Source organism: Lynx rufus, unplaced genomic scaffold (genome assembly GCF_022079265.1).
Source record: "Lynx rufus isolate CCGP_SWC_20201006 ecotype Redwood Valley unplaced genomic scaffold, mLynRuf1.p SCAF_2, whole genome shotgun sequence".
In the NCBI taxonomy this organism is placed as follows: Eukaryota; Metazoa; Chordata; class Mammalia; order Carnivora; family Felidae; genus Lynx; species Lynx rufus.
In genome coordinates, this window is record NW_025814834.1 from 203,229,303 (window position 1) to 203,247,230 (window position 17,928).

At 51.2% G+C, this 17,928-nt stretch overlaps 1 protein-coding gene across 5 annotated transcripts; it reads left to right on the plus strand.

Annotated features, from left to right (window-relative positions):
- The first annotated feature begins 6,091 nt into the window (after window positions 1–6,091).
- Window positions 6,092–15,254, plus strand: PAQR7 (progestin and adipoQ receptor family member 7). 5 transcript variants are annotated; one of them, XM_047085060.1, is made up of 3 exons: window positions 6,092–6,172; window positions 8,712–9,776; window positions 13,771–15,253. In XM_047085060.1, exon 3 carries the CDS (start codon window positions 14,157–14,159, stop codon window positions 15,201–15,203), a length of 1,047 nt encoding a protein of 348 aa, XP_046941016.1. In that variant the 5' UTR covers window positions 6,092–6,172; window positions 8,712–9,776; window positions 13,771–14,156; the 3' UTR covers window positions 15,204–15,253. The 5 variants fall into 5 exon arrangements, with proteins under 5 accessions (XP_046941016.1, XP_046941019.1, XP_046941017.1 ...); XM_047085063.1 differs by having other exon boundaries at window positions 6,102–6,172; window positions 9,680–9,776; XM_047085061.1 differs by lacking the exon at window positions 6,092–6,172 and having other exon boundaries at window positions 6,193–8,789; window positions 9,680–9,776.
- Window positions 15,255–17,928: the final 2,674 nt, after the last annotated feature.

Sequence of the window (17,928 nt, forward strand, 5' to 3'; positions counted from 1 at the left end):
AGGGGGATGTGGCACCAGCAGTGGGGCGGGAGCCCAAGCATGTCCTGAGGCAGAGAAGACGGGAGAGGAGAAGAGGAGCCCTTTTATTCTTTCTTTGCCTCAGTCTAGAAATTGTATTTTGCAGAGAGGCAATTTTAGACCGCTGATAATGTTTGGAAGCTTCAAAATACCTATCAAAATAGGCATCCCATGGTGTTTTGACAATTTTAATTTTTAAAAAAAATTTTTTTTTCAATGTTTATTTATTTTTGGGACAGAGAGAGACAGAGCATGAACGGGGGAGGGGCAGAGAAAGAGGGAGACACAGAATCGGAAACAGGCTCCAGGCTCTGAGCCATCAGCCCAGAGCCTGACGCGGGGCTCGAACTCGCGGAGCGCGAGATCGTGACCTGGCTGAAGTCGGACGCTTAACCGACTGCGCCACCCAGGCGCCCCGACAATTTTAATTTTTTAAAATGTTTATTTATTTTGAGAGAGAGAGAGAGTGAGTGGGGGAGGACAGAGAGAGAGGGAGAGAATCCCAAGTAGCCAACTGAGCCACCGAGGCACCCGTTTTGACAATTTTAGAGCTATGACTGTCCAATCCAGTTTCGAGAAACATAAGTTTGGGGAGATTGAAAGTCTCCCGTAATGACCATTGGTGTTCGAACCTACTTTCGGTTAAGTGATCTGTTGAGTTCGAAATGCAGGTGAGGAGGGGTGCCCGGGGGGCTCAGTCGGTAAGCCTCTGAATCTTCATTTTGCTCAGGTCTTGATCTCATGATCGATCAAGCCCTGAATTGGGTTCTGTGCTGTCAGCACACAGTCTGCTTAAGATTCTGTCTCTCTCTCTCTCTCTGCCCCTCCCCCGCTCTGTCTCTCTCAAAGTAAATAAATAAACATTAAAAACAAAATGCAAGTGAGGAGGAACAGCAGGTTCTCAATGTTAATGTTTATTTTTTTTATTTTGAGAGAGAGCGAGCGAGCGAGTGGAGGAGGGGCAGAGAGAGGAGAGAGAATCCCAAGCAGGCTTTGCACCATCAGCACGGAGCCAGATGAGGGGCTTGAACTCATGAACCGTGAGATCATGACCTGAGTGAAGCTGGACGCTCAACCAACTGAGCCATCCAGGCCTCCCTATTTATTTATTTATATTTTTAAAAGATTTTATTTTTTAAGTAATCTCTACACCCAATGTGGGGCTCCTGAGATCAAGAGTCGCATGCTCTACCGTCTGAGCCAACCAGGTGCTCCATCAGATAAGGTGACATTTAAACAGACACCTGAAGGCAGTGGGGCAGCAGACAGAAGTTCAGCTGTTTGGAGCCAGGACCAGCTTCCCGGCCATGTGACCCACGGAGTCGCACGGGACTTTGTGGTCAGGAGGGTCCCCATGCTTGGTTTCACGTTCTGTTCTTACTATATTGACATTCTTAATTTTTGAACAAAGACTTGCATTTTCATTTTGTAGAGGGCCCCAGACTCATGCCGGTCCTATCTGGGGCAAAGTGAGTTCCAGGCAGAGGGAGTATCAAGTGGAAAGGTCAGGAGGTAGGAATGTGTTGGCAACCTGGAGTCTGGAGTAGGAGAGAAGTGCATGGTTAGCTTCTGTATTTCTGCCCTTTGAGCCCTCATTTTCGCCCCGGCTGCTCGCTGAGGTTCTGACCTGTTCAGGGCTGCCCGGGACGGCACGTGGAAGGGGCAGTGAGATTACAGGTTCAGGAAAGGTCTGCCTTACCCTGTGTTTGTCCTGAGCTCTCCAGACTCGGCAGGTGTTTCAAGCTTTTATTTGGTGGGGGGGAAGGGGTGGTCCCGGAAGCCCTGGTCTCGTCTTTCCCCAAAGCAGAGCCTGAGACAGAGACTTAGACACGAGTAGTTTGTTTGGGAGGTGACCCCGGAAAGCAGAAAGGGAGGGAGTAGGGAGACAGAGAGGAGGAAGCAGGCAAAGCACAAAGGAGGGTGGGGGGTATCTTCTAGGTTGCTGCTTTCGGCCGGTCTCCCGGGCTCCAGAAAGCCTGGCGCAGACAGAATGCCTCCCAGAGTTGTCTTCTTCTGAGCAGGAGGCTGGAGCTTTCTCCAACAGCTTCCACGAGTGCTGCTCTCGGGGTGCTAACAGCCTGCACTTCTAGTCTGCACCTAAACCGGCAGGCTGAGCTAAGGCTTCCAGGAGAGCCGAGAGGCTGGAGAGCAGAGGCATGCCCGCTGGAGTGGGGCTGGGGTCAGCGGGCATGGGACTGCCCACTCGTGCCGAAGCTGAAATCTGTGGTGAGCCGTGACGGTGTGGCCCGGGCCACTCTTGTGTTTGCCTTGCTGGGGACAGTCACCACGGGGGCTCATCTGCGGATCCCTTGAGGAGGGCTGGCTGTTTACGATGGCTCTCACAATTGCAGGACACCCCGGGACACCTCCAGCCACTTTCTGGTGAGACCTCATGGCCCCTACGGGAGACTCTGGGGCTGGATCTAAGGCCGCCTCTCTCCTGTGGCGCAGTTCAGGCCTGGGGGCAGCACATACCCGTGTCCTGCTTCCGTGGAAATGCAGTTAGTTCCCTCTACCACTGGCCTCCACTCTGCTTCTCCTGGTAGCCCGTCCCCTTTGGGGCTCACGGGCAAGAGTCAGACACCCGGCCATAGAGTCCCAGGGGACACCCCCGACCTCTCTGGTGTCCTTGAAACCCCCTCACCCCATCCCACCCAAAGAAAACCCTCTCTCTAATCTCGGACTCCAGTCTCCACACTGCCTTCAGGATAAAGCCCTCCACCTTGGCAAGGCTCTCTTCTTTCCAGCCCCTCCCTGCCTTTCGAATGCCATCTGTAGCCTGCCGGTCCTCTGCGCCCCAGCCCCAGCACATGATGGCTCATTTCTGAAACTCACCCCGCCATTCATACCTCTGCACCTTTGCATATGCTGTTCCCCCTGTCTAGAAAGTCCTTTCCCTCCTCATGACTTGGTGAACTCTTCCTCATCCTGTAAGACTCTCTCCAAGTGGACTTTAGGCAGAGAATTTCTGTAGGCAATCAGTACCCCCCGGCACTGTGCCCCCACTGCACCATGCACAGTTGAAACTGTGGTCTTGGGTCAGACCCTCTGGGTTTGAATCCTGGCCTCGCTATGTGTATGAGTCAGGAATTATTTCAACCATGCTGTGTAACAAACCACCTAAACATTGGGGAGGGGGCGCTTATAACAAGCCTTTCCTTTTCCTCATTGGCAAAGGGAGGGAATAAAGAACTGAAATAGAGTAATAGTTGGCATTTGTTGAGCAAGCAGTCTCTGCCAGTCAGTGGAGTACTTTTCATGGATTATTTCATTTACTCCTCATACCAACCCTATATGGAGGGTATTGACCTGTTTGAGAATGAATGAACTAGATACCCAGAGAGGTTACATAACTTGCCTGGGGGGAGGGGCAGAGCTAAGGTGTGAACCCAGACAGGATACACTCCTGTGTGTCACTGCTTTGCTGCCCCCAATGAGCGGATGCCCTTGTTTGGGGGAAAAGATAAGAATGTGTTCAGGACAGTTCAGGCCACACATCCTTTCTCTTACTTTGGATGCGCTGAAGCCCTTCCCGGTGTCTCCTGGCTCAGCGCCTGACTTCTGAGGCCCTTTGACTCTTTAGGCCTACCCAGGAATCTGATCTCCCTGGACACCCTGGTCCTCTAATGACCCGACCTGACGCCTGGGAAGGTTACTGGATAGGTTCTCCACCCACCCTCTCCTAGAGTGTGGATGCAAAGGATTACAGGGCTTTGGGGTCTGGGAGCAAGGAAGGCATTGGGCCTCACCCAGGCAGCTGAACTGGGGGAGGGCAGCGAAGGGAGGTGCCCTTGGCTGCCCTGGAGCTGCTCTCACCCTGCCTGGGCTGGAAAAGGAATGGGGCGGGACAGCAGGGTAGGGGAGGAATTGTCCTGGCCCCACAGCGTCACATCTTGTTGCCAGTACTGTGTACCAGATAAGAGCTAGGTTGGGATCCAGGCCTGCCACTAGCCAACTGGGTGGCCTTGGGCAAGTAGCATCTCTGGAACCAGTTTCCTCATCCACAGAATGAGATAATGAAACTACATCCTCATGGGCTTATAGTGCATGTAAGGGGGGCTTTGCATTGGGCCTGGCACACGGCAAGTGCTCCGTAACTGATCGCTGTTCCTTTTTAAAATTATTTTTATCATTCAGCTCTTAAATATCCATAGCCAAGTGTCACGGGCAAGTGACTTTTCTCCCCAAGCACATCTCCAGATCCATTTCTCAGAACCTAAGTATATCGGGGGCTATGTGACCTGGAATACATCATTTCTGTCCTCTGGGCCTCGGTTTTTCTATGCATAAAAATAGATAGAATTTATTCTATCTATTTAGGGGGTCATCTCACTCAATTTTGTAGGAATGCATGGGACTAAATGAGATAATATAACAGCCCCATGTGCCCTTTCTGATCTTCAGTTTCCCAGTTTGTAAAATGTGTTAATAGGGTTGTCTGGATCAAAGGAGGTAGTTATGGCAACTGTTTAGCACACGGCTCTCAGCTGAGGGCAAGAGCTTAATAAACTGTAGCTTTAAAAACATGTTCAGTACAGAGCAGGTGTTTCCAAACTGGAAGCTGAGTCTAAGTTACCTTCCAAGTTTTCAGTTTTTATTCACTATGATAGAATATATTCCATCATATAGAACATGATTTCCAGGGTGCCTGGGTGGCTTAGTCGTTTAAGTGTCTGACTTAGGCTGAGGTCATAATCTCACGGTTCCGTGAATTTGAGCCTCGCATTGGGCTCTGCACTGACAGCGTGGATCCTGCCTGGGTTCTCTCTCTCTCTCTCTCTCTCTCTCTCTCTCTCTGCTCCTCCCCCCTCAAAATAAATAAATAAACCTTAGAATATAATTTCCATAATGTCCTTACTTGTCCGTTTCCTATTCCCTACCTGTTCTAAATGATGGGATCTTTTATGCTATTTTGTCTCTCCACATGAGTAATAGGGATTTCACTAAATCTTAGGGTTTGGGTTTGTCTGAATCTGTTGAAGTAAAGACCTGTTGCATCCTAGTACATTATGATTATATATGTTTTGTTATAATATAATAAGGAAATATACACTCGTCTAGTATTCACTGCGGTTGACAATGAACCTTCATACCCGTTGTTTTATTAATTCTCCTAACAACCTGTCAGGTATTCCTGTTTCCATTTTATAAGTAATAAACTGGAGGCTGAGAACAAGGAGACTTGCCCAAGGTCACATAGTGAGTTAAGGGTAGCACCAGGATGTGGATCCTGTCACCTCGCCCAGCCCCCTGCACAGTCTCTCTGAATGGACTCAAAACTCCCTGAGGGCAGAGCAGTGTCCCCTTTTAGACTGTCCCCTTTCTGCTCTGTATCCATCAGGCTGTGTGCACCCCAGACGCGGTGGGGGTGTCTCCCACTCTCCTGGTCTAGTGCGGGGGAGGGACGATACGCTGAGGGCCTCGTGTATGCAGGGATCCCTCACCCTTTGGGTGCTCCCACTTCTGGGGGGAGATATTACACCAGGGAGTAGAAAGTGGGTGTTTTAACAGAGGTTCAAACACCAGGCCTTGGGCTGGCCGACCAGGGGAAACCGCCCACGGAGAGAGCTAAGGTGGGAACTTAAATAAGACAGGGGTGCAGAGGCGGGGTGGAGCTCCCCAGGCAGAGACACGATGACGGGGAAGGCCAGGCCCATCTCGACCAGAAACAGCCCAGTGAGCGGTGGCGTGTGCGGCTCCTGCTGGCTTCGGGGCTGGGCGGCGGGCTTTCGCTGGAATTATCCGCGCTCCTGCTCCGACTTGCCCGGCGCCCGCAAGTCAGCTACCCGGGCTTGGGTGCTGGTGGTTCAAGACCGCGGAAGTGGGACCCGCTCAGCGGGCTCCGCAGCGCCACCGCCCAGCCGGGGACTTGGGCAACCACTTCTGCTGTCCGGGCCTCCGTCTCCGCGTCTTTCTGCCCCACGATCGCCGGAGGAACTCCCAGGACTGCACGGTCGCGGGGGTGGGGAGCCCCCCTGCCGCTGGGCGCAACACGTGGGCGCGGCGGGTAGGGAAGCACCGCCCCGCGCTCCGCCCCCCGCCCGCCTCCGGGCCGGGCCACCCGCCGCCCCTTTATCAGTCGGCGGGGCGCCGGGACGCCGAGGGCCGCGGTCCGAGCTGGCCAGCCTCGCCGCTCCGCTCCGCTCCGCCGCAGGTACCGGGAGCCGGCGGCGGGGCGCGGGGCGTGCTCCCGGGGAGCGGCGCGCACGCGGGCGGGGAGAGAGGCTGGAGTCGGAGCACCCCCGGGCAAGAGTGGGAGGATGCTGGGGGACCAGCTGGAAGGGAGCACCTCCGAGGGAGTGGGCAGGGCGGAGGGCCGGCCTGGGCCGGCCGTGGTGGCCACGGTGGCCGGGAGGAGGAGAGGCCGGCGGCTCGCTGCTCCGCCTGCGGCGGGGCTGGGGGGGAGGCGGATCCAGGGAGACCCCAGGAGCAGAAGGTGCATGAGTACCTAGAACTGGGTGATGTGAGGGGGTCCCCCTTTGGGGACGCCTGGGCCGGTTGGGATGGAGAAGCCTGCCTTGGTGTCAGGAAAACATGGAGGTTTCCCCACCCAATGAGGACAGGGGAGGGAGCCCCACACCACCCATAGCACTTGCTTCAAGCCTGCAGGCTTTGAGGACCCCCCCCCCAGAGGTTTCCTTGGGGCAGCCCATTCTGGCCTGGCCTGAGTAGGGGGGCCTGGTCAGGCCACCGCTGGTGAGTTTGAGGGTTTGACGGATTCCCGGAGCCTGGCTGCACCCGGATGGATGGCCCAAGACCTTCTGTTTAGCTCCTATGGAAGAGGGTCTCAGCCTCACAACCAGAGTCTTGTGCCGCCTCTGAGGCTCGTGGTGAAAGGCTGTCCCTCTCCAGCCTCAGTTTCCCTAACCAGAGGGGCCCTTGCTGGCCAGGGGTGAAAGTTGGGTCCTTTTTCCATCCCTTGTGCTGGGCGACTGTAGCCAGCTCACCCAACCTCTCTGGGCCTGCCTTCCTCTTAGAGTTCTACCTTGTCCTCAGAGCATTTGTGAGTCCGAGTTCCACAGAAGAATTCCTTTGAGTTATTTATTCTATCCCAATCACAAATGGAGGCCCAGAGTGCGTTACAAAAAGCAAAAATGATGTCCGTTTGGTTTTGGAAGAAGTAGAAGGACTTTTTATTTAAACACATTCTGCCTAGTCTGCGAATTAGTTTGCATTGAAGGAGGTCACCCAGTTGCTGGGAGATCAGGAGGCCAGCCGGGGATGAAAACTTTGCTTGTGTAATGTATGGCCACCCCCCTGGGTGACTGGAGGTTGACCACAATGGATAAAGGGCAAGAGCACTGGTTTTGGAGTCAGATGATGTGCCCTCTGCCATCCTGCCTCCTGGGCCATGATGCCAGCTCAAAGCTCAGAGTTGCTTTGAGGCAGAAGTGAAATGTGGGTGAAAGTTCCTTGTAAACAGCAAGCCACTGTAAATTACCGATGTTAGTGCCTCACCTTATTAATATTTTGGGCTTGTATGTGGTATTGTCCTTGTCAGGATCCCTCAAGGAACATTTACCTCTAACAACTCCTGTATTAACGCAGATCTGGCCTTACTATCTTATGTATGTATGTGTGTATGTAAGTATGTATGTATTTTTAAGTAGGCTCCACACCCAATGTGCAGCTTGAACTCATGATCCTGAGATCAAGAGTTTGTGTTCGGTCTACTGAGCCAGCCAGGCCTGCCTTACTATTATTTTTACGAGGTTAGACTTTGTCTTCTATGGCAAGATAAAGTTGTCTTGAGGGAGTGTGCTGAACAATGAAGGCCCAGAGAAGCAACAATGAATATTTTACGTGCCAAGATGGAGGCAAGAGACAAAGTTAATTATAACCAAATACTCATATTAGGTGGGTTTTTTTTTCGTTAGGCTATTAAGCTCCAAGAAGGCAGGGTATTAACACCCTTAGTTCTTACCCTTAGCCGTTGATTAGCTGGGCTATTAGTTCTATAAGGGAAGTGTTTTAATTGCTTTGTTCACTGCTGACGCTCTAGCACCTGGCACATAGTGGGCCTAAAACAAATATTGGAATGTCTCAGGGCCTGAAGGGACCTTTGACGTTCCTGATAAATTCACTCTCTCCTTTGACATCTGGAGAAACAGGGCCAAAAGGGGAATGGACTTGTCCAAGGTCACACAGGGATTAAGCGGCTGAGCCGGGACTAGAATCCAACAAACAGCAAAAACAGCGGCGCCATGCTGTGCCAGAACTAACATCTTGCATCAGTAACTTTGTTTTGCTTTCACAGGAGCCCAAGAGGTAGCTATTATTATCCTTTGATTATCAATGAGGAAATAGGCTCAGAGAGGTTAAGGGACTTACCAAAGTCACAGAGCTGTTAAGTTTCAGACTTGAAATCCCATCCTCACATAAAAATGGGAACATGGCTTCACTTGAAGTAGTCTGCCGGAGTGGTAGGTACCCTCCCTTGGGACGTCAGCTCTCTCCAATTCTGCGTGGTCACCACCTCGGTGGCTTCTCTTGGGGCTGGATTTTCCTAGGCCCGTAGGCGTTTCGTTTGTGTGGGTGAGCCTGTCTGCTTCATTCGACATGTGCCCCAGCCCTGTCGCATTTTGCCTGCCATGTGCACTAAAATCTACGGGATGGGTATAACCCGGGCTCTCCCACTTCAAAGCCCATTTACTACCCCATCCCGACAACCTGGTCTTCTGTTTTGCTCACAGGTACTTATGGGACTTTTTGACCGTGTGTGTCAGGTAGAGACCAGGAGGAACTGGGGCAAGACTTGGTTGAGAAGCTAGGTGAGGAGATGGACCTTGTGTTTAGGAAAAGGAGAATGGGAGGTGGGAGGGCGGAGGAGGACAGAGCTCCTCAGATTGACAGGAGCTCCCACTTGAGCCCTGGAGATCTCTGTTCTGGGGCTCGGCCAACCTGGAAGCTTCCCAAACCTGCAGGACACGCCCTGGCCAGACTTCATGCCTTCTGGATCACCTGCTAGCATGGTCTACCCCTTCACCCTCCCACTGGGGGATGGGGCAGCCAGAGTGACAACCCTCTCCCTGGCAGTTTCATTTCCCAGCCACCTCGCTTGCGTCTGTGCCCAAGTGCAAATCTTCAGGGCTCTGTGAATCCACAGGGGTTACTCTGAATGGTCTATGCTGGGGAGAATTTAATCATTAAATAAGGTCAGTGTCTCCAGAAGTTCCAACTCCAGCCAAATTTCCCTGGTCCTTACATGCATCCTCATAGAAAAGTAAATATTTCAAGGGACAAGGTTAACTGAAGCCCCCAAGTCCAGTGGAACCAGCTCTTGATGGCCAAAAGAGGACAGGTTTTTAGAGGACATCAAGCGAATCTTTCAGGCTGGGGTATTTCAAATACGACTACTGTTAATAATAATTAGTAATAGTAGCAATCATTTATCAAGTTGCTAAACTGTGCTAAAAATTTGTCCGAATAAAGTTAGATCCTTATAAGCAGTCTGTGCCGTAGATGATATTGTAATTCCCATGAGGGACTAAGGATCAGAGAAGGTGAGTCGCTTGTCTTAGATCACACAGCTAGCATGTTACAGAAGCAGGCGTCAAACCTGGTTTGTCTGAATCTGAAGCCCATCTCCTTCATGAGCCTTCATAGTGTCTGCTTTCTCCTTTAGTCCTAACTTCTTTCCATTATGATTCCTGGGGAGTAGGGGGACAGAAGCCAGTCAAGTTTTCCTGACACCCATCAACCAGGCCCTGGTCACCTGGTCTCAGCCCAGCTTTGCCTGCCTTGCCGTGTGATCTTGGGTAAGTCACAACTTTGTAGCCAGCCACTGGGTTTTCCCAGATGTTTCCTGTGGAGGCTAATGCTGAGCTTCCTTGTGCAGCCGTGGCCTGGCTAGGAGGGCAGTGGTTAGCCTGGATTTGACCAATGTGGGAATGGTGTTGGGGAGGGGAAGGGAGAGGTGGAGGTTGTCTTTAGCCCCACCCTCTGGTGACATCACACAAGACAACCTCCAGTCCCTGGAAGCCCCGCCCTTAGTGACCCTCACCTGTGGAAGTACCACAGGTGCTTGGCATCTGGAGAATTTGCCCAGTCCCACAGCAGAATCCATCGGCCCCCAGGCTCGAGAAAATTCCCTAGGTAACCTAGGTTTGGAGGGGGGCCAGGAAGTGGGGCCCTGAAGCAGGCAGGTCCTGGCAGCCTGGTGGGCAGATGACTCAGGATTCTCTGAGGGTGGCCTCTGGATCCCTCCCCTCATCCTTCCAGCTCTTACTGGACCCCTGCACCTGCTCCTTTCCCCTGGAGTCAGGAGATGGGAACGAATTCTGAAAACAGACCTGTTCAGATGGAATGGGGCTGCTGGGTGAAGTCTAAAGGAAGTAGGGAACAGGATCTCTTTATCCCAGGATGGAGCCTCTGGGGTCTGTGCTTAGGGTCCACTGCGTCTGGTGGAGGAGGAGGGCCCTGAGTGACCTATTGCCACCTGAGGAGGGAGCTGTGAGATAGGGCTTCGTTGGTGTAGAGCCAGTGGGTGGCTTGGTAATGTGGGGAGGCTGAGGTCTCTAGATGTGTGTCAGTTGCTGGAAGACTAAGGAAATAATTTATGGGAAAGGCCTTGGCTACCTGCTTTAGATCATTCTTTTCCAAAGTATGATGGAGATTGGTGTGACAGGAGGCAGGGCAGCAGCAGAGTGGCTAAGAGTGCCTGTGCTTGGCAGTCAGAGAGCTGGGTCCAAATTCTGGCTTCTCTGTCTCTGTCTCTCTCTCCCTGTTTCTCTGTGCATGTTCCTCCCTTGGGAAGGAGCTCCTAACCTCTCTGAATTTCACTGTCTTCAGCAGCAAAATGGGCGTAATAATACCTACCTCAAAAGGCCAGTTATGAGAATTAATTGTAACAAGGTTATAAAGACTGAGCACATAGTAAACACTTACTACATTTCAGCTGGTTTTTTTTTTTTTCAAATGTTTATTTATTTTTGAGAGAGAGAGAACGAGAATGTGAGCAGGGGAGGGGCAGAGAGAGAGAGAGAGGGAGACACAGAATCTGAAGCAGGCTCCAGGCTGAGCTGTCAGCACAGAGCCCAATGTGGGGCTCGAACTCACGAGCTGTGAGATCATGCCCTGAGCCACCCAGGTGCCCCCAATTCAGCTGGCTTTGTAATATAATTATTACTAGGAAAAGAATCCTTGGTCAGGTAGGCTTGACACATGTAGGTTCAACAGAGGGAAGCTGGCTTCTTTGCTGTAGGACTTCTCAGAGACGTTAATAGGCTGTTATGCCTTGGGAAGTTCTAAGGGTGGGATATGGAGCCGTGGACTGTATTTAATGGATCACAGGGACCCAGGAACTAGGCCACCATCGCACATTATCATTCCCTGGTCTTCTCCCTTGGGGTGGAATGGAAACCTTGCTGGATTGGGCAACGCTGGGGAAGGACTTTCTGTCTCTGGGCTCTTGTTTTCTCAGTGTAAAACAAGGGTGCTGCATGAGATGCTTTCAGAGGCCTTTTCTGGCTCCCCAAGGTTCCAAGTTGGGAAGCCAAAGTTGTAGACAGGGGTGAAGGCTGAAGCCCAGGCTCTTGGGGAGGAGAGGACCTCCACTGCTGGTTCCACCACTAGCACAGCAGGCCAGGGGGTTCTCGTGGTCTGGACGGAAGTGGCCGGCAAGGCTGTCTGGGGAATAGGAAGCGGAGGCGTCCTGTACTCCCCTTGTGCAGTATTGTAGTAACTTATTTAACTCCTGCCTCCTCATTGGACCAGGAGAGGCCAGAGACCAGAGCTGACTTGAGAAGTGTAATGCGGGGGGAGCTTCAGGCTAGGGTGAGGAGGCTTGATGGGCTGGGGGCTTGTCTTGCTGCCTTTGCATGGCAAGCTCCCTGCATTTACTTGGACTGTGTATAAATTATCAGGGGGCTTTTGGGGGTGATCATGGTGCTGCTGGTGGCAGAAACGTGAGTGCTTTATCCTGCCCTGGATCTCCTTGCCTGTTACAGTGACTGGTGCACAGGTAGTTGCAATAAATATCTGATGAAAGATGGACAGGGCGCCTGGGTGGCTCAGTCAGTTGAGCGTCCAACTCTTGATTTTGGCTCGGGTTGTGGTCTCACGGTCGTGGGAACGAGCCTCATATCAGGCTGGAGCCTGCTTGGGATTCTTTCTCTCCCTCTCTCTCTTGCTCCTCCCCTGCTTTCTCTCTCAAAATAAGTAAATGAAAAAGGAAAGAAAGACAGAAAGAAAAAGAAAGAAAGAAAGAAAGAAAGAAAGAAAGAAAGAAAGAAAGAAAGAAAGAAAAGAAAGATGGACAGAAAACCAGGATGCTGAGTCTAATAAACTTGTTAGAATTTGAGGGGTGGGAGTCGTCTGGCAGGTGCTAGTTTTTCAATAGATATTTTGATTTAATGAATGCCATAGTGAATACTGATAAGCCTGAATTAAGCAACTGGTTCCGGGCCAAACTGTATATAGGGTATATAATTAGGGAATGATGAATAGCACTTCCCACCGTGTCTTGCAAAGGGCAGTTCAGTGGTTAAGACTGCAAGCTGAGTTCAGATCCTACCTAGGTGGGGGGGGGGTGCAGGGTCCTTAACTTCTCCATGCCTCAGTTCCTTATCTGAAAAATGGGAATAATGAGAGCACCTACTCACAGGGGGTTAAGAAGCATAAATGAGTCAATTGTACATAAAGTGCTTGAGACAGTGTCTTGCACATAGCAAGTACTGTATAAGCATTTGTTATGATTTGTTTTCATCTCGGTAACTCCACCATACCACGAAGTTCCCAGGGGTAGGGATCAAATCTTTTTCCTCTCTGCCCTCCCCTGGACCGAGCACAGGATCGGAGGCAGAGGAGGGGCTCAGTGTTTGCTAAATGCACAAATGGATGAATGAATGAATATGTTTTATATGCTATGTTGTATAACCTATACAGGGGAAGTGGGAGGGGGGCAGTAAGGAGGTCCCCTGGAGGTGGCAGTTTGAACTGGCCCAAAAGCATTTCAGTGAGGGAAAGGAAGTTGGCACAGGGTGTGCTATTTGGGTTAGGTGGGAAATGAGCGTAGGATCAGGGTCTCGAACGCAGGCTGAGGGGTTAGATTTGACTTCTTTGGCATTAACAAGCATGGGTGGGAGTGGAAAGGCTGGAGGAGGGATCTTCTGAGGGGAGTTGTGGCTGAGGGGAAGGGCTGTTTTATAGACCAGTTGTTACCAGGGACTTTCAGGAACAAAAGTGGCTTTTTGAGTTGGAGACTTAAAGGGTATGAAATGTTACCGGGATGCTGTTATGTTCTTTGATTTAACAAGTACTGAGTGCCAGCCGCCTGCTAAGCACCAGCAGTTCACAAAATAATGACACACACTGCCTACCCTTAGTGAGCTCACATGAGCAAGTTTAATGCCCATGGGGAACGTTATACTAGTGAAAGGATGGGTATCTTATGGTAGGCACTCAAGTAGAGAGGTCATCATCAGAGGTTCGGGGGGCCGGGGAAAGTATCACAGAAGAAACGGGTTTTGAGGGATAACTAGGAGTTTGCCATGTAGGCAAGATGAGGAAAATGTCTCAGGCAGAGGGAACAGCTTGTGTCAACCTGAGGACATGTGGCAAACAGCAGGCCCAGGGGTGTGGTGAGGCTATGGCTGGATGTGAAGGGCACTGCGGTTGAGCGATAAGGCTGGAAAAAGGTAGCAGGGGCCAGATCATGTAGGGTGATGGAAGGTGAGTGGGAGACCCTGGTCACTCGGAAGGGGCTAAAGGTAGAGGCAGCGGGTCTGTCAGCAAGGTCATTGTCACCACCAGATGAACACAGATGGCGGCATGAACACAGGAGGAAACAGCAGGGGCTGCTGTGTGGAGCCTGGACTGGGATGGAAATGGCTGAGGTAGTGAGCCTCCTTAATTATTCCTCGGAAATTTACTGAACATCTACTACATGCCAGGCACTGTTCGAGGCACACGGGATACATCGGGGAGTACAGTCACGGGATCCTCGCTGAGCTAGCTCTTCCTTAGGACGACTCCTCTCTTCTGAAACTCAGTGTGGGGACAAGGGGGCAGGAAGGAGGGACTAAGAACTGGGCTTCCGAGCCTCCCAGCTGCTGCTGGTGGTGCCATCAAGGGTCGAGGACACCAGTCCCCTGACTTTGCTCTGGCCTCTCTCCCAGCTCCCTGCCTGGCCCACAGCTATGGCCACGATGGTGGCCCAGAAGCTCAGCCATCTCCTGCCCAGTTTGCGGCAGGCCCACCAGGAGCCTCGGCCGTCCAGGCGGCCAGAGCCCGTGTTCACAGTGGACCGTGCCGAAGTGCCACCGCTCTTCTGGAAGCCGTACATCTACGTGGGCTACCGGCCGCTGCATCAGACCTGGCACTTCTACTTCTGCACGCTGTTCCAGCAGCACAACGAGGCGGTGAACGTGTGGACCCACCTGCTGGCAGCCGTCGTGCTGCTGCTGCGGCTGGCCGTCTTCGTGGGGACCGTGGGCATCTGGGGAGACCCGCACGCGCTGCCCCTCTTCATCCTCCTCCTCGCGTCCTTCACCTACCTCTCCTTCAGCGCCTTGGCTCACCTCCTGCAGGCCAAGTCCGAGTTCTGGCATTACAGTTTCTTCTTCCTGGACTACGTGGGCGTGGCCGTGTACCAGTTCGGCAGCGCCCTGGCACACTTCTACTACGCCATCGAGCCTGCCTGGCACGCCCGGGTGCAGGCCGTCTTCCTGCCCGTGGCCGCCTTTCTCGCCTGGCTTTCTTGCACTGGCTCCTGCTACAACAAGTACATCCAGAAGCCTGGCCTGCTGGGCCGCACTTGCCAGGAGGTGCCCTCAGCGCTGGCCTACGCGCTGGACATCAGCCCCGTGGTGCATCGCATCCTGGTGTCCCCTGACCCTACCTCAGACGACCCGGCTCTTCTCTACCACAAGTGCCAGGTGGTCTTCTTCCTGCTGGCCGCCGCTTTCTTCTCCACCTTCATGCCTGAGCGCTGGTTTCCTGGCAGCTGCCACGTCTTCGGGCAGGGCCACCAGCTCTTCCATGTCTTCCTGGTGCTGTGCACGCTGGCCCAGCTGGAGGCCGTGGCACTGGACTACGAGGCCCGGCGGCCCATCTATGAGCCTCTGCATACCCGCTGGCCCCACAACTTCTCTGGCCTCTTTCTGCTCACCGTGGGCAGCAGTGTCCTGACCGCGTTCCTCCTGAGCCAGCTGGTACGGCACAGACTCAACCGGAAGGCCCAGTGAATGGCGGGGGCGGGGGGGGGGGCAGCTGGGAGGGAGGGAGGGAGGTGTAGTGGGGGCCCAGGGGTCCAGGCTTGGCTCCAGATGGGAACAAGGCCTGGTAACGTTGTTTGTGTCTGGCGTTCGGTGACTTTCTGTGTATGCCTCAGCTGCCAGGGGTGGTGATGGCCAGTCCTTGGATTTGGGGATTGGCCGCGAGCTGCTGGGGTTCACCGCTTGGGCCTGCCCTGGGAGAGGAAAAGAGAGAAAAATGTGGGCCACCTTGGCCTGCCTCCCCCCATTGCCTCTCGCTAGGGATGAGGATTGGGGGTCAGCTGGGCCCAGGACCTTCGTTTGGAGCTTCCAGATGATCTGAGAGGGAGTGACAGTGGAATTCAGGCCAGAGTCTGCTTTGATCTGAGAGGCAGAAGAGGGCTCAGCAAACCCCCTCTACCCAGGTATCATTGGTGGATAGGAAAGGGGGAGGCTCCTAATGTGTGTAGCCTACTCTTACCACTCCTTGACCTCCAGCCTGGAGCTTTAGAGTTCCAGGAAGTCCCCAAAGATGGAAGATTGTGTCAAGTGGAAATGGATCCCATCAGTGCCCCATACCTCTTCAGTCATCTCCCCACCCAGTGAGCCCCCAGCCTTTCTAGTTCCGGCCTTGATGTCCTGCATATCCTGTTCCCAGCCTGTCTCCTGGTTTCCTTGATCACGGTTTAGTTATGCTTTCAGTGTTTCCTGGGCCTCTGCTCAGAGTCAGGCCACCAGCTGGCCTGTGGATCAATGCAGGATGATAAAAGCTTTCACATCAGAATGACCTGTCAGGGGAAGCACTGAGGAGGGGAATAATCAGTGCTGCCTGTGACCCTCAAGGTCTTGGGTTGGACAGGGTGAATGGAGAAGTGCATTCCTGGTAGAGGAAAAACCTATACAAAGGCCTTCCTTTGTACGGAAGGAGGAGTTCAGTGGGGCTGGACTTAGGGGTGGTCTGAACTCTGATGCAATAAAGTAACTGTGATAACACCGGCCTCTTGGCTTTTTGTCTCCTCTCCCAGGAACCCCCATGGACCTGCTCACTGTGTTGAGGGGGCTTTCCAGGGGAAGCTGGGGCCCCCAGGGATCAGAACAGGGAGGAGGAAGGCAGTTCCTGTTTTATCTTTGCCTGGGGATGGGGTTGGGGGCCCTATACACTATATGTATGAACTTTTTCTTTTTGGCAAGGAAGGGAGCGCAGTTGTATTACTAAATATGTTTTAGAAGATAAAGGAACATAATCCCACTTTATAACTTGACAAGGACTTCATTTTTTGGTCTTTCCTTCAATCGAGGAGGATTTTATATGTACAGTGAAGGAAAATTAGGAAGTACAGATAATTTAAAAAAGCCCAAATAAGAAATATCATTCTCCCGATATGTATACACACACACACACACACACAGTGGATATATAATAGGATATATATAATAGGATATCCTATTATATATATTATATCCTATTATATATTATATATACATATATATGTATATATAATATAATATATATAATATGTATATATATAATTTATACACATATAATTATATACATATAATATGTATATATTACATACATATATGTATATAATTTATATATTTATATATTTATTATGTTTATATATTTTTATATGTATATAATTTATATATAATTTATATATAATATATATAATTTATATATAATATATATAATTTATATATAATATATATATTTATATAATTTTTTGTATATGATTTATATATATTTATATATAATTATATACATATAGTATATACATATAGTATATACATATAGTATATACATATTATATATACATATAGTATACATATATACTATATACATATACATATAGTATATACATATAGTATATATATATGTATATAATTTATATATACACATATATAAAGAACATCTATGGGACACGTGATTAGGGATGGAATGGATGAGTGGGATGCCAGCACTTCTGCATTTCTGAGGGGCTTTCAGAATTTGCAAAGTACTTTCACAAATGTTACCTCACTTGATCCTCTTTAAAATCCAACCAAGGTCACACATGAGCTGTGAAGGCAGGACTGGGAGCTGATAGGCCTGGGACTCCAAACTTTTAGCTTTCATTTTTCTTCCCATTTTCTAAATCCTCTCCCATGTGGTCTCATAGTTATGCTTAGATCTTTTTTTCACTTTCAAGAGTAATTCATAAACTCGAGTGTTTGGTTACTGAGACTCAAAACCCAGAGCCCTGGGGAAGTTACATTTACAGCAAGAAAGTGCAACTAGGGGCGCCTGGGTGGCTCAGTGCGTTAAGCGCAGTGGGACTCGGGCTCAGGTCATGATCTCACAGTTGGTGGGTTCGGACCCCCCATCGAGCTCTATGCGGATAGCTCAGAGCCTGGAGCCTGCTTCACATTCTGTGTGTGTCTCCCCTCTCTCGGCCCCTCCCCCGCCCGCTCACTGTCTGTCACAAGTAAACATTTAAAAATTTTTTAAAAAGTGCAACCAACACAGCAAAAAGCATATACGCATATATTCCTTATGCAGTGTCGCGAACGCGTTGACACAGCACAGTCGCGGGAAAGCGACTCTCGAGTCAGAAGACCCGTCACAAATGACGTGAAGGCCTCGGTAAAGGGCAAGGAGCGAACCCACGGTTAAAGCCTCCGGCGGGAGTTAAGGAAAGGGGCGGGGCTTGGGGGCAGGGCGGGGCGCGCGCCGGGG

What these genes read in the sequence shown, in the direction of transcription:
- PAQR7 (XM_047085060.1), top strand. Translation starts at nt 14,157, where the DNA reads ATGGCCACGATGGTGGCCCAGAAGCTCAGCCATCTCCTGCCCAGTTTG.